This window comes from Mesoplodon densirostris, chromosome 4 (genome assembly GCF_025265405.1).
Source record: "Mesoplodon densirostris isolate mMesDen1 chromosome 4, mMesDen1 primary haplotype, whole genome shotgun sequence".
Taxonomy (NCBI): Eukaryota; Metazoa; Chordata; class Mammalia; order Artiodactyla; family Ziphiidae; genus Mesoplodon; species Mesoplodon densirostris.
The window spans coordinates 119,055,472-119,069,502 of NC_082664.1; the positions used below are offsets into that span (position 1 = coordinate 119,055,472).

Here is a 14,031-nt window from a genome sequence, read left to right on the forward strand (position 1 = left end):
TGAGACAGAAACAGTACCAACCACCAGGGGTTTCTTCTCTAACCAAGTGCAGCCTGAAGTTTTTATTGCAATGATGCAGAAATGAGGTGAGGTCAGAGGTTGCTTTTAAAGTCCTAGAAGGAGCATCAGAACTCAGGACATCTTCCTCCGTTGTCTGAAGACCTCTCCTGTGGGCCTAGCTCTGTGCGCTCTCCAGGTTTCAGCCTTTGGCACTAGCTGTGGCACTCACTTGTTAGTTGGGTCCCTTTTAGAGTATTTATTTTTGGTCTGGAATGATGCAAAAACATGCCAGACCCAGCCCTGCCTTCCCAGTGCCCCCTCTACTCCCAAACTGACTCCCAAGACCATACTCCGTAAGACCCCCAAGCTCTTTGCCGCGCTCGCCTTAGTGAAAATCAAAGGCTTGCAAATGCTGCATGATTCCTGAAAGAGGTTCGAAATCTGATGCTGTTTTTCTGAGAGACTAAAATTAGCCATAGGTGATGGATTACAGGATACCTCGGGCAAGGAGAGAGCGAGCTAGGGCCGCGAACAGCTAGCTGACAGGGTCTGCTCCTTCCACCTGCGCATCCTGGACTTAGTAAGCACACTTTTCAGGGTCTTTCAGTCAAGAAGTGACGTGGAAATAGATGAGGATTGCGGGTTCCTCACAAGTTAAGTGGTAGTAGCAAGTAACCCCAGGCCAGGTGCCCGTGAGCAGCTAGTTTTCAAACATATGCATTTTTTCCCTCCTCCAAGGAGCTTAACCTCTTCAAACTCTTCCTTCCTTTTTTTCGCTCCCCGCTCCTCCAGTCGCCGAAGCCCCTGCCCCACCCTGGTCCCTCTGGGTCTCCCCTCCCCCCGCCGGCCTCCCCCGCCCCCTCCTCTTGGCGTCCCCCTCCTCTAGCTCCGCTGCCCCCGCCCCCGGGCTCCTCTCTGTCTCCCCCTCCCGGACGGCGTCCGCGCTCCGCCGGGCCCTCCTCGTCGCCTGTTTGTGAATGAGACGCTCAGTTTCTCAATGGAGCCGCGGGGGGCTCGGGCGGCCGCAGTGCGGCCGCAGCGCTGGCCTTGAGCCGGGAGGGGGGCGCGTTTCCCTCGCTCCCTCCCTCCCTCCCGTCACCGCGGCTTTTGAGGAACGGGGCTGAGAGGCTGCAGCGCAGGTCGCAGGGCCCCGCATCCCCGAGGACTCCTGCAGGAGCCGGAACGCCGCCGAGGAAGCTGGACGCCGAGGAGGCCGGCGGCCTTCCGAAAATTTCCCCCGCGGCCCTTCGTTCTGGGCTTAGAAAGTTCTCGATTTCACGTTTCCTTTTTTTAATCCCGATTAGCTCCTCGCCTGCACTATTTTTTTTTTCCGGGAGAGGTGGGGGAGTGTGAGGAACGGAACGAAGAAAATAAAAAAGGATTTCCGCCCAGAAGAGAGCGACAGTTCTGAGAGCTTTTTCTTAAGGAAACAGAAGCGGCGTTTGCGGCCGCTGCGGGCGCCGGGCCCCGCCGGCCTAGCTATGCGCGAGCCGGCCCCGGGCTGCTGAGGCGCGGGCACGCGGAAGCGGAGGCCCACCGCACCGGGCTCCCCGCGCTCCCGGGCGACTTCTGTCCGCCGGGCGGGAGCGGCGACGGCGACGGCGGTGGCGGGATGGAGCCCACGACCGCGCCCCAGCCCGACATGGCGCCGGAGCTGACCCCGGAGGAGGAGCAGGTAAGCGGGGCTGCGGCCGCGGCGGTGGGTGTGTCCGGACACCTCAGGCCTAGCCCGGCTGTGATCTTCGCGGCCGGGGGTCCGCGGTGGCCTCCAACCCCCCGCCCCCGGCGGCCGCGCCCCAGGTCGTCATCCCCCGAAGCCGGGGGGCGCTGCTGGTCGCTGCTCTCGCTCCCGGCCTCTTCTGTCTGCTGCTTACCGGTCGCATATTGCCCCCTCCCCCTAATCCGGTGATGATTAAAGTTTCTTGAATTGGGGGCCTCCCTTTACCTCTGCCAATATCTCCCCGTCCCCGACGTTTGCAGAACACCTACTTTGCCTCCGGCCCTGCCATCCCTGTACGTGTTTTGCTTCATTCCGTGAGGGTTTGTGGTTTTTTAAGGGCAGGAAAAGCCCCACTTTGGGGGCCGGATTCCTGCGGGGACTGTCTCCCCTCCCCAGGACAGTGATAGGCACTGAGTCCATAGATGCCCTAGATTTTCAGACGAGCCCCTCGGGCTTCTTAGAGGGCTGTGGCCTACTTGGACAGATTCTGGAAGATCCAGGCCTTCTCAGGCTCCCGAAGTCCCTAGCCTTGACCGCCCTATTTAGGTCTCTGCCGCTGGGCGCATCCCTTCACCCCCACTTCCCTGCCCGCGTCTCATCTCACTGTCTCCATCTTTCTGAAGCCTGCATTGAGCTTCATTGTCCCTTAAAGCTTAAGACTTTCAGTTCCCAGAAGGAAGTGGTTTGTCGTGTCATTTGGGGGGCTTGGGTAAGGGAAGAGCTCAGGGCCTTTATAACTTTCCCTCGCCCACATTCCTGTTGGGGAGACATGGACCACTCCTTCTGAGGATGGTAGGAAAGTCTTGTTAGCTGAGATTGGAACCCTAAAGTCTTTTCGCTGTCTCTTCTTGGCACTGCCCACACCCATGCTCAAGTAAATATAGCCATGGTCTGATTTGTTTAAAAACAAAACAAACAAACAAAAAAACCCTAAAATAAGAAAAAGGTGAACTATGCTGGTAACCCATTTCAAGCTTGTCAGCCCTTGCTCCCAAAGGACCACATTTGGTAGTACAGTCTCTAGTGTGGAGACAGTCTGGTTTTACAAACTAATATTGGTTAATGGGCTTAAGACCTGACTTTTAAAGAGCCCTTGACTTTTCTCCTCATTTGTGGAGATGACATTTTTCATATTTGGCTTCAGACCACAGTCTTTTCTTTTGACGCCTAGAGATAAAATCAGCATGGGGAAAAAAAATCTGCTGCTCTGTATAAGCAGTAGTAATATCCTGGTAACTGAAATTAATGTTAATAAAATGCTAGTCAGGGCCTAATGCAAGCAGATGGCCAAGGAGCTCACCTTGCCAAAATTAGGGAAATACTATCAGTACTTCAGCACTAAGGTGTGATGGTGTTCCGTTGATTTTAAAGTGGCAAAACTCTTTCACTTCTTTTCCTAAGGCTAGTCAGATTTGAAGTTTTTATGTTTCTAAGACTTGAGGGCATCAGTATTCCACTATGAAAATGCCATTTGGGTGTGAATTAAAAAATTAAAACTGAGAAAAGTAAATATTAAAGCATTCATAGTGTTGATAAAGTATTAGCTTTACTCTGTATATGTGTATACATATATGCAACTGTGTTTAGTAAAAATCTTTTACATCGAATGAATGTGATGGGAATTAACAAGGACTGGATGGAAGTAGTAAAATATATATATATTAAGATCAAGAAGTTATGTGGGTTTTTTTTAACCGTATGTTTTCCTACAAAATACCAAGTTTTTTACAGACACTTCAAAATGTTGAAACACAAACATAAAAGCATAATTCCAATTGTGGTAATGCCAGATAAAATTTCATATTTTAGTTTAATATCACATGAGAGTACTCTTAACTGTTAAGATTTCTTTAAAATACCTAAATTAAACAGCAGCAAATGCATGTTAGTCTTATCAAAGTAGTTGTCATGGGAAATGACATATTCATTCCATAATGCTGCCTCATTGTTCAAACCAGTTTTAGAACTCATTTGGAGTTGATTTCAAAGCTTGTGGCAGAATCTTTGAAATATCTTCAGTGTTGGAAAAATCTTGTACATTTGAGAGTCAGTTTGATTTTTGGAAATAGAAAAAAAATCTTTTGGAATCCTATTTCATGGGTAAAGTAGGGGATCAAACTGGATAACACAGTTTCAGACCCTTTGTGGGGTGTGTAAATTGCTTTAAAGATGTTTCTGGAGCAGATCCCTCTCAAATGGTACCTCATTCTATACAGTCATGCAAATCATAAACCCAAAAGTTTTCTTGGATACTTTGTTCTCCCTCAGCCTGTGTGTTATACATCATCAGGTTTTCCTGAATATCTCCTGAATTCTTTGACTTCTTCCACCACCACCACCATTATCATCATCCTAGTCCAAGCTACTGTCATATCATGACAGAATTTTTATTTTCTACTTGATCCATCTGCATTCCTTAGCTCTTATTTGAGAAACCAAAGGCAAACTGCAAATCTGATTGCATCTTCCCTTTGGCCTACCTGCCACCAAAATAAGCATTCATAAAACCCTCAGTGGCTTTTCATCGCTCTTGGGATTGACAGCTCTTGAATGATTGTTACAGCTCTTGAATATGGTCTACAATGCCTCAGCCCTTGTGCGGTTTAGATCCCTATCTAATTCTCACACTTCATCTTTGCTCCAGGCACACTGGCCTTTTGGTCCTGCATTATTGCCTGTTTCCTTCTGTTACAGGGTCTTTGCACAAGTTGCTTTCCTCTGTCTGGAAATACCCTCCACTGGTAATTCCCTCTTCATCCTTCAGCTCTCAGCTTTCACTTCCTCGGGAAGGCGTTCCTTGATCTCCCCAGTTAGGTTAGATCTGCTGCTGGCTCTCAGAGTACCATGTACTGTCCTTTATATCACTTATCACAAGTTTACACTATTTGTATGATTGTATGACTGGAAGCTCCGTGGGGCTTGGAACTGTGTCTGCATTTGCTCACCATCATACACACATTGCTAATCATAATGACTGGCACTCAATGGACGTTCAGGAAATACTTGTGGGATGAAAAGTAGTTCTATATGTGATTTGTACATAGCGTCGTCTCCTTTCAGAGTGGCTTATAAAAATAAGGACGGGGGCTTCCCTGGTGGTGCAGTGGTTAAGAATCCGCCTGCCAATGCAGGGGACACGGGTTTGAGCCCTGGCCCGGGAAGATCCCACATGCCGCGGAGCAACTAAGCCCGTGTGCCACAATTACTGAGTCTGCACTCTAGAGCCCATGAGCCTGTGTGCTACAACTACTGAAGCCCGCGCGCCTAGAGCCTGTGCTCCACAAGAGAAGCCACTGCAATGAGAAGCCCGCGCACCGCAACAAAGACTAGCCCCCACTCGCCGCAACTAGAGAAAGCCTGCGCGCAGCAATGAAGACCCAATGCAGCCAAAAATAAATAAATAAAATAATTAATTAAAAAAAATAAGGATGTTTATTTTTATATATGTTTTGAAGGTCATCATTATTACTTCATAGTTTCATTTCCTATCTAGGCATGTGCTGAACTGATATTATACCAAGTCCTTTGTAACTTATGATGTTCCTTGCCTTTAGTTTTTCAGTTCTCAATATTATAAAGCCTACAGTTGAGTTACAAGAAAAAAGTATGCTTTGCCTTTAAGAAGTTTACATGAATAACAACAGAGTAATAATAGTAGTTGTTTCCTGTGCTCCTGCTTTGAGTCAGGCTCTGTGCTGGGCATTTCACATACAGTTAATCCTCATAAGATTGGAATAATTATCTCATTTTGCAAACGAGAAAACTCAGACTGAGAGGAGGAAATTGCCCAAGTTCGCATAGCTAGCAAGTGATGGAGCCAAGATTTCCACCCAGCTCTAGGTTATTCTGCCTCCACTGCAAATGTTCCCTCTATTATACTAACTACCTTACATCTCATGAAGCAATTAACCAGTTTAATAAGATGCCTACATGGGTGTATGATAGCTAATTTTGTGGGTTTTGGTATTGAAATGTGTGTTTGATTTTGATGATGCTTTTTTTAAAAATTTATTTATTTATTTATTTATTTATGGCTGTGTTGGGTCTTCGTTGCTGTGTGCAGCTTTCTCTAGTTGCGGCGAGCAGGGGCTACTCTTCGTTGCAGTGTGCGGGTTTCTTATTGCAGTGGCTTCTCTCGTTGCAGAGCATGGGCTCTAGAGCGCAGGCTCAGTAGTTGTGGCGCACGTGCTTAGTTGCTCCGCGGCATGTGGGATCTACCCAGACCTGGGCTCGAACCTGTGTCCCTTGCATTGGCAGGCAGATTCTTAACCACTGCGCAACCAGGGAAGCCCTGATGATGCTTCTTAAAATATAATTTTAAAAATGCAGACAGGAAAAAATTTGGAAAACCTTTACTCAGACCTGTTTATTGCTAGCAGAAATATATTGTACAGCCTGTGCAAGAAATTATGATGGAAATTACTCTTGGAAAAAATTGGTTCCTTAAGATAGAGTTGGCAACTCTCTGTTTTGAGGTGTGGTCACAATAAAAATTTATTTTTTAAAATGTGCCCTTTTTCTTTTGTATAAGAGAAATAACTATTCTTAGAGCCAAATATGAAGAATATTATTTCTCCAAACTGTAAAAGCCAAGGTGTTTTTGTGTCAGGAATGCATTCTCTTTTTGATATTTTTATGTGTGAATATAAAAGCCTTAATAGGTTGGCAAAATTGTAAGTTTGCCAGTGTGAAGGGTAATTTCTACATTTCAGTACTAATCTTCATTCTTATTATGTTATTGTCTTAATTTTATTTTTCCAAAGCATATACTCACATTTGTAACTTGACCTGAAGTTGGTAATTTTATCAAATTTGCTAAATTATAATTAACTTGACCACCAGGGATAGTTAAGGGTGTCTTATTCATCTGTTCTATGTCCATGTAACCTACAGAAAGTGGGGCACCTTGGGTTACGTCTATTTGGGGTAAGTTGTGAGGAGAACACCCTCTTTGCAATAAACCATAACAGGAAGACTTTTAGCTAGGATTATAAGGCTATTTGATGGAATATCTAAGGAACTACAGCCTTTTAGCGTCTTTTGGGTTTTCATGGATTTCCCAGTAATGACCGATAGGACAGAATAGTAGAGTAGTTTTCTAAAGTAGTTATGCTTTTATTCATATCTTCATTTTAGATGGTTTTAATATCTTACATAGTATTTCTATCACATTAAAAATAATTCATGGGTTTTTAAAAGTTGTTGCAACAAGTAATCTACTAGTATTGATTTTCAAAGCCTCCAAAGAAAATTTTTATTTTAGAGTTCATGTTGTGTAGAGCTTATAGCATTGTTGTAAAGTTTAATAAGCTAGTGCACATAGATAGTAATGCATTACATAGTAAGCACTCAGTTAAGTTAGCCATTATCATGATATTCTCCGTCTTTGAATAGTGAAAGATTTTAGAGCCAAGTTAGCTTAAACCAATCCCAAGGGAGGAAAATGTTCATTCATGCTGGGGACCATCACTTAGCATGGATTTTTATGAATGCCAGAAAACAGTTATCTTGCAACTTCATTGTATAGTTTTCAAAAAACTATTTTAATTCTGTGCCATGGTTTGTGTTCTTATAATGGGATTTTCTAAAGTTAAAAATTTAACTGCCTTGCAGTGGATTTCAGAGATTTTTGGAATTTTTCCCAAGGGCAGGGGTTTTGTCCTGGTTCTTGTGGCCAAGAACTTCCCTTTTCCCACAGCCTCACATGTCCTGTGCTAAATGTCATCTGTCCCCGTGGAAGTAACCATACGTCAAGGACCAAATGATTCATAATGTTGAGGCCTTCCACAGAGGGGAAGGAGAGGAGGGATAGATGAAGAAAACTCATTCTTTTCGTTATTGCCAGTAACTAAAGATATTGTAATTAGCAATTAGGTGAAATCTCATTTGGATGTGAGAATTTTTTTTTTTTTTTTTTTTTTTTTTTTTTTTTTTTTTGCAGTATGCGGGCCTCTCACTGTTGTGGCCTCCCCCGTTGCGGAGCACAGGCTCCGGACGCGCAGGCTCCGGACGCGCAGGCTCAGCGGCCATGGCTCACGGGCCCAGCCGCTCCGCGGCATATGGGATCCTCCCAGACCGGGGCACGAACCCGTATCCCCTGCATCGGCAGGCGGACTCTCAACCACTTGCGCCACCAGGGAGGCCCTGGATGTGAGAATTTTATTCTCTTAAAACTTCTGAGCGTATCAAGGGTCTTGGGCTTTAGGTTTGAATGTTAAAGAGACCTGGAGGTTTTCCCCAAGGAACCTGACCTCTAATACTTACTAATGAATTGAAAAGTAAGACAGACACTCTAAAAAGGAGCTGAACTGTTTTACAGAGGTAAGAGTTAAAACTCATTGTAGATCAGTACATCTGAGTCTCATTTTATGACTTGTATACCTTTTTTGTGTTGGAAAAGATATAGTAATGTTGGAATACTCCAACTTTGATTTCTACATATTAAGACCCATTTTATAGTAGAATGGCTGGTCCACTGCAGTGTCAAGATTAAATGTCATAACCCCTAACTCTGGTTATTTGTTCAGATGCTTGGATGTTCAGTGCAATTTCAGGCATTTCACACCAGTTTTATCATTCTGCCTTGATGTCTCAGACAATTAGGGGTACTTCCTTTTTCCAAATCAATCACTATCCTCCCCCACCACCCCACCCTATGCCTCCACACAAGAGATCCTTGGTTGGCCTTTCTGGACACTGGAATAGTCACTGTTTTTTTTTTTTTTTTATGAAATTAAAAAAAATTTTTTTTGAGTTTATTTTTCGCTGCGTTGGGTCTTTATTGCTGCACGTGGGCTTTCTCTAGTTGCAGCGAGCAGGGGCTACTCTTCGTTGCGGTGTGTGGGCTTCTCATTGCGGTGGCTTCTCTTGTTGAAGAGCACGGGCTCTAGGCACGCGGGCTTCAGTAGTTGCAGCACGCGGGCTCAGTAGTTGTGGCTTGCGGGCTCTGGAGCGCAGGCTCAGTAGTTGTGGCGAACAGGCCTAGTTGCTCCACAGAATGTGGGATCTTCCCGGACGTGGGATCTTCCCGGACCAGGGATCGAATCCACGTCCCCTGCATTGTCAGGTAGATTCTTTTTTTTTTTTTTTTTTTGCGGTACGCGGGCCTCTGTCCTGGCCTCTCCCGTTGCGGAGCACAGGCTCCGGACGCGCAAGCTCAGCAGCCATGGCTCACGGGCCCCGCCGCTCCGTGGCATGTGGGATCTTCCCGGACCGGGGCACGAACCCGTGTCCCCTGCATCGGCAGGCGGACTCTCAACCACTGCGCCACCAGGGAAGCCCTGTCAGGTAGATTCTTAACCACTGCACCACCAGGGAAGTCCCCTAATCACTGTTTTCTATTCCTCTTCCTCTGGAGTAGGGGCAGATATTCCTAGAACAGGTAGTTTAGCCTGCACTGTTTAGTGCTGAAGGGCCTGTACTTACTGGAATGAGCCCTTTCATATATGATTTTGAAAAGGCTCATTAGAACCTAACTGAGATGGCCTGGGGATGCGGGCTGGGAGTGGGAGGCTGGGAAGCTTCAGAGCGCATGGGAAGAGTTGTTTGTTTATTAAGGATTGGTTATCTCTTAGGTCCAGACTATAAAGTGATGAAACGAAAACGGTAGATTAGAGGTGACTTTTTCTTTAATTTTTGCTTCTGAGGAAAGTATTCCATTTTTTCTCTGGGAAAGACAGTTTCTGTTATATGTACTGGTTTCCTCTGGAATAATCCATTCAAAACGCACACGCACACTTCTTGTCTTTTTATCCAGCATGGGTGGCACAGATCTGACTAGCCTGATAGAATTATTATGAAACCAGAGTTTATTCTTAGAATTGATGGGTAGATTCTAAAGAGAGCCATCCATGACTTTATTACTGAAGTGTTTGGGGACATTAATCCATTAATTACTTTTTCATTGCTTGAACAACTGGCTAATCTTTACCTTTGCATTTGCTTTTCTATACCTCATTATTACACAATAGACATCATTACTGAAATCAGTCTTTTTTAAAATAAGTTTTTTATATCCTCTACAATGACCATATGTTTCTTTTATAATTATAAAACGAGTAACTTTTTGTGAAAAGTGCTGCATGCTCTATACAGGTTTGGTATTATACTATTAACTGGTGAGATCACAGTATTTAAGATTAATGCAAATCTGGCTTCTTTCTAAACAGAGCTATTTACAAGTGAAATCTGGGCCTTTGGGGAGATGATGGCAATAAGTCTTAGGTAAACTTCAGGAATCCCCGGCTTGCTTTGTGGCTCCAGGCATTTTAATTAATATTTTTGAGTCTGCTTTGTGTTCTTTCCTTAAGGAGCTTTTAGGAGACCTGCTGAATTTAAGTAAAATCTCTTATGGTTACGAAATGCTCAGTAGATATCTGCGATAATAGTATTCTTGCCCTCTATGCTACAGGAGACAATTTTTTTCAGATAAGAATAGGAGGAAAGGGCTTCCCTGGTGGCGCAGTGGTTGAGAGTCCGCCTGCCGATGCAGGGGACACGGGTTCGTGCCCCGGTCCGGGAAGATCCCACATGCCGCGGAGCGGCTGGGCCCGTGAGCCATGGCCGCGGAGCCTGTGCGTCCGGAGCCTGTGCTCCGCAACGGGGGAGGCCACAGCAGTCAGAGGCCCGCGTACCACAAAAAAAAAAAAAAAAAAAAAAAGAATAGGAGGAAAAATTAAGAATCCTACTTTGTAGCAGTGAAATAGAAGATTTCTAGGTAGTCTAAGACTTCTGACAGTTGCCATGCACGAATACTGTATCTAGAAGGTGGTAGTGAGGCTACCTGTGCTCATTTTTTTGTTTGTTTTTAATTTATTTTATTTATTTATTTTTGGCTGTGTTGGGTCCTCGTTGTGGTACACGGGCTTCTCATTGCAGTGGCTTCTCTTGTTGCAGAGCACGGGCTCTAGGCGCGTGGGCTTCAGTAGTTGTGGCACGCAGGCTCAGTAGTTGTGGTGCACCGGCTTAGTTGCTCCGTGGCATGTGGGATCTTCCTGGACTAGGGCTCGAACCCGTGTCCCCTGCATTGGTAGGCGGATTCTTAACCACTGCGCCACCAGGGAAGTCCCTACCTGTGCTCATTTTATGCTGTTAACACTTAATGAACTATCCATTGGTTCATTTGTTTATTTATTCTTCTAGGTTATAGATTTCTTCTTTAGGTCCACTGATTATCATCTTTTTTTTTTTCAGATAAAACTTCAAATAGTCATCTGATGATCTAAAAATGACTCATATTTAGAGTGCAAAGAGTGACAGTTTATATCCTCTTCCATATCTTATTTGAACAGCCTTTGTGAAAAAAATTCTCACTCCACTGTTTATCTCAGTGGTTCTCAACCAGGGTGATTTTAAAACACACCCCCACCCAACATTTGTCAATGACTAGAGATACATTTGATTGTCACAGTTGGGGGGTGCTACTGGGATCTAGTGGGTAGAGGCCAATAATGCTGCCACACATCTTATAATGGTGGGCATACAGCCTACCACAACCAAAAGTTAACTGGCCCAAAATGTCAATAGTGCCAAGATTGAAAAACCCTAGTTTATAACTGAAGAGTTTTTTTGTAGTTCTTAGGGACAGAGTTACAAATTCTTACTTTTTTTTTTTTTTTTTTTTTTTTTTGTGGTACGCGGGCCTCTCACTGTTATGGCCTCTCCCGTTATGGAGCACAGGCTCCAGACGCACAGGCTCAGCGACCATGGCTCATGGGCCCAGCCACTCCGTGGCATGTGGGATCTTCCCAGACTGGGGCTTGAACCCGTGTCCCCTCCATCCGCAGGCGGACTCTCAACCACTGCGCCACCAGGGAAGCCCAAATTCTTACTTTTTAATTCAAGATAAGTCTTTGGTTCACACATTAACTATTCAAATTCTGTGTCCCCAAATACTGGTTTCTGCAATTGACTTCACATACTGAAAAACTCCAGTCTAAAACATAATTATTTTGCAGCATAACCATCACAGAAGATAAAATGAGACATTTCCACAGCCTTTGCAGGGGTTTTCAGAGATGGGGAGATTTTGTATGACAAGCAGAACACTACTGAGTTCTGCCATGGAATGATGATAATGGGAACTGTAATTTTTGCTTTCCCTTCCAAATATTTCTGTGTTGCTACCAAGTGTCTCTGTTCCTCCAAGTGAGTGAGGTGATTATTATGTATCAATCTCTTTTCCTTTTCATATTAACGTCTACTAAGAGGAAGGTTTAACAGATCATAAACAGAAATACAATTTGTTCCTTCAGCAGTCATTTATTGTCTGTTGCTGTGTGCTAGGTTCTTGTTCAGCACGGATTGAGGGCTCTCTGTCCTTAAGGAATTGCCCTCCAGTTCTCTGTAGGCAGTTCTTGAATTGTGGGGTACCCACCAAGGAGGAGGACCTCTTATCTACAGTGAGGGCAGGGACTCAATCTTATACATCCTTAGTGTACATTGTGAGAGTTCAAAATATTTTTGCTGAAGAATGAGTGAAACTGTATACACTGAAATTATTTATTCCTCACACACCCATGAAGTATTATTTTGTTTAGGCTGATTATCTTCCTGACATAGGAATGATGTTCAGAGGCTTTCAGTAATCCACCGAGGAGGCAACACTGGAACTCAAACTCTTCTGATTAAAGGTAGTGCTCTCTCTAGTAAACTTCATCTCTCTTAACTACGTGTTTCTATGTATGACACGCCTATACACATATACACCAGAAACGGCTCTTTCTTGGCGTTTGTGGGTTAAAAGTTCCTGGTTTCAGCCATTCACAAGTTTCTCTACAGAGATGTGCCTAAATTGTTCCTAGCTGCTTATTGTACATTTATGAAAAATTATATGCTTTAATGGGGTCAGTGAACTCGAAGTTTCATATAGGTCTCTGGTTGTACCTCTCAGAATGTTGTAGGTCTGCTCTTTGCCTTTATAAAACCAGTCTTTAGTTTTCTATAGGTAGAGTTTAATCTTTCAGATATTATTATCAGCATAATGGGGAAGTATATATGGTATATTTGCCTACTGGTAGTTAGGATTAGACTACAGCTCTTTAAATTGTTTTGTCCATGACACCTTCAGTTTACCCATGTTTTTGTCTGTACTTAAGCTACTACTAGATTTCCCTTCTTAACTCTCGCCAAGTATAAAAGTTGAGGATGAAAATTTTTCCAAAAAAATGATTTTTTTCTCCTTTTTACTTTCTATACTTACAAATTTTCTCTTTCTTAGATTTGTAAAGGAAGAAAAAGAGTTACTAAGAGAGAGACCTGAAACCTTGAACATGAACATGAGCAAAAGAAAACAGATTTATTTGGGAATGGCCGTTTGTCTCATTGACTTTAGCTCTCTGTCCCAGGAAACTCCAGAAGTGAAGAGAAAATGATATTTCTGGCTAGGTCAGGGATATAGCTAGTAAGATTAAAATATACAGAATTTTCCATCATACTTTTGTTTTCAAAAATAAATCTTTTTAGATTAGGATTCTAAATGTTTTAGAGAAACCATCTGACATTTCTCGTACTGAATGCTGGTATACCATTTTGTTTATAGGAAAAACTCAGCATTGTTATGGAATTAAGTTAACAGAAACATTTTTAAAAAATTGAAAACCATCCATCTTTTTTTTTTTCCTTTAAGCACCCAAAGCATCATTTTCTTTCGTAGTTGGTATCAAGCTAGGGAAATGTTAGCTTTGGAGGTGATTTTGTGAGAAAATTAGAAGCAACTAGAAACTTGTGTTTTGAATGAAATTGCTAAGACCATTTGAACATGGAAACTAGTCAGAACCTCTGATTGTTGTCATGCTGTCCTTACAGTGCTACAAGTAATTGTAAAAGCCCACTTCAAACTTGTGATAATAATAGTGGCTAAGCACTAACTAGGATGGCTATAATTTAAAAAAAGAGAGAGAGAGAGAAAGAAAGAAAATAACAAATGTTGGCATTGCTGGTGGGAATGTAAAGTGGTACAGCCACAGTGGAAAACAGTCTGATGGTTTCTCAAAAGATGAAACATAGAACTACCATATGACGCAGCAATTTCGTTTGTAGGTATATATCCAAAAGAATTAAAAGCAGGGAATTCCCTGGCAGTCCAGTGGTTAGGACTCCACACTTCCACTGTAGGGGGTGCAGGTTCGATCCCTGGTCGGGGAGCTAAGATCCTGCATGCCATGCAGCGCGGCCAAAAACGAACAAAAAACAAAGTTAGAAAAGAATTAAAAGCAGGCACTCAAATAGATACATGTACATGCATGTCATAGCAACCCGAGTGGCCAATGATAGATGAATAGCTAAGCAAAATGTAGTATATACATACAATG

At 43.6% G+C, this 14,031-nt stretch overlaps 1 protein-coding gene across 1 annotated transcript in view; it reads left to right on the forward strand.

Moving 5' to 3' along the window:
• The first annotated feature begins 1,428 nt into the window (after positions 1-1,428).
• PTPN9 (protein tyrosine phosphatase non-receptor type 9) overlaps positions 1,429-14,031 on the forward strand; it is an 83,682-nt gene continuing 71,079 nt past the window's right edge. The window contains exon 1 of the mRNA XM_060096974.1: positions 1,429-1,675. Within this exon, the coding sequence (XP_059952957.1) occupies positions 1,613-1,675 (63 nt within the window). The 5' untranslated portion in view covers positions 1,429-1,612. The remainder of the gene's footprint in view (positions 1,676-14,031) is intronic.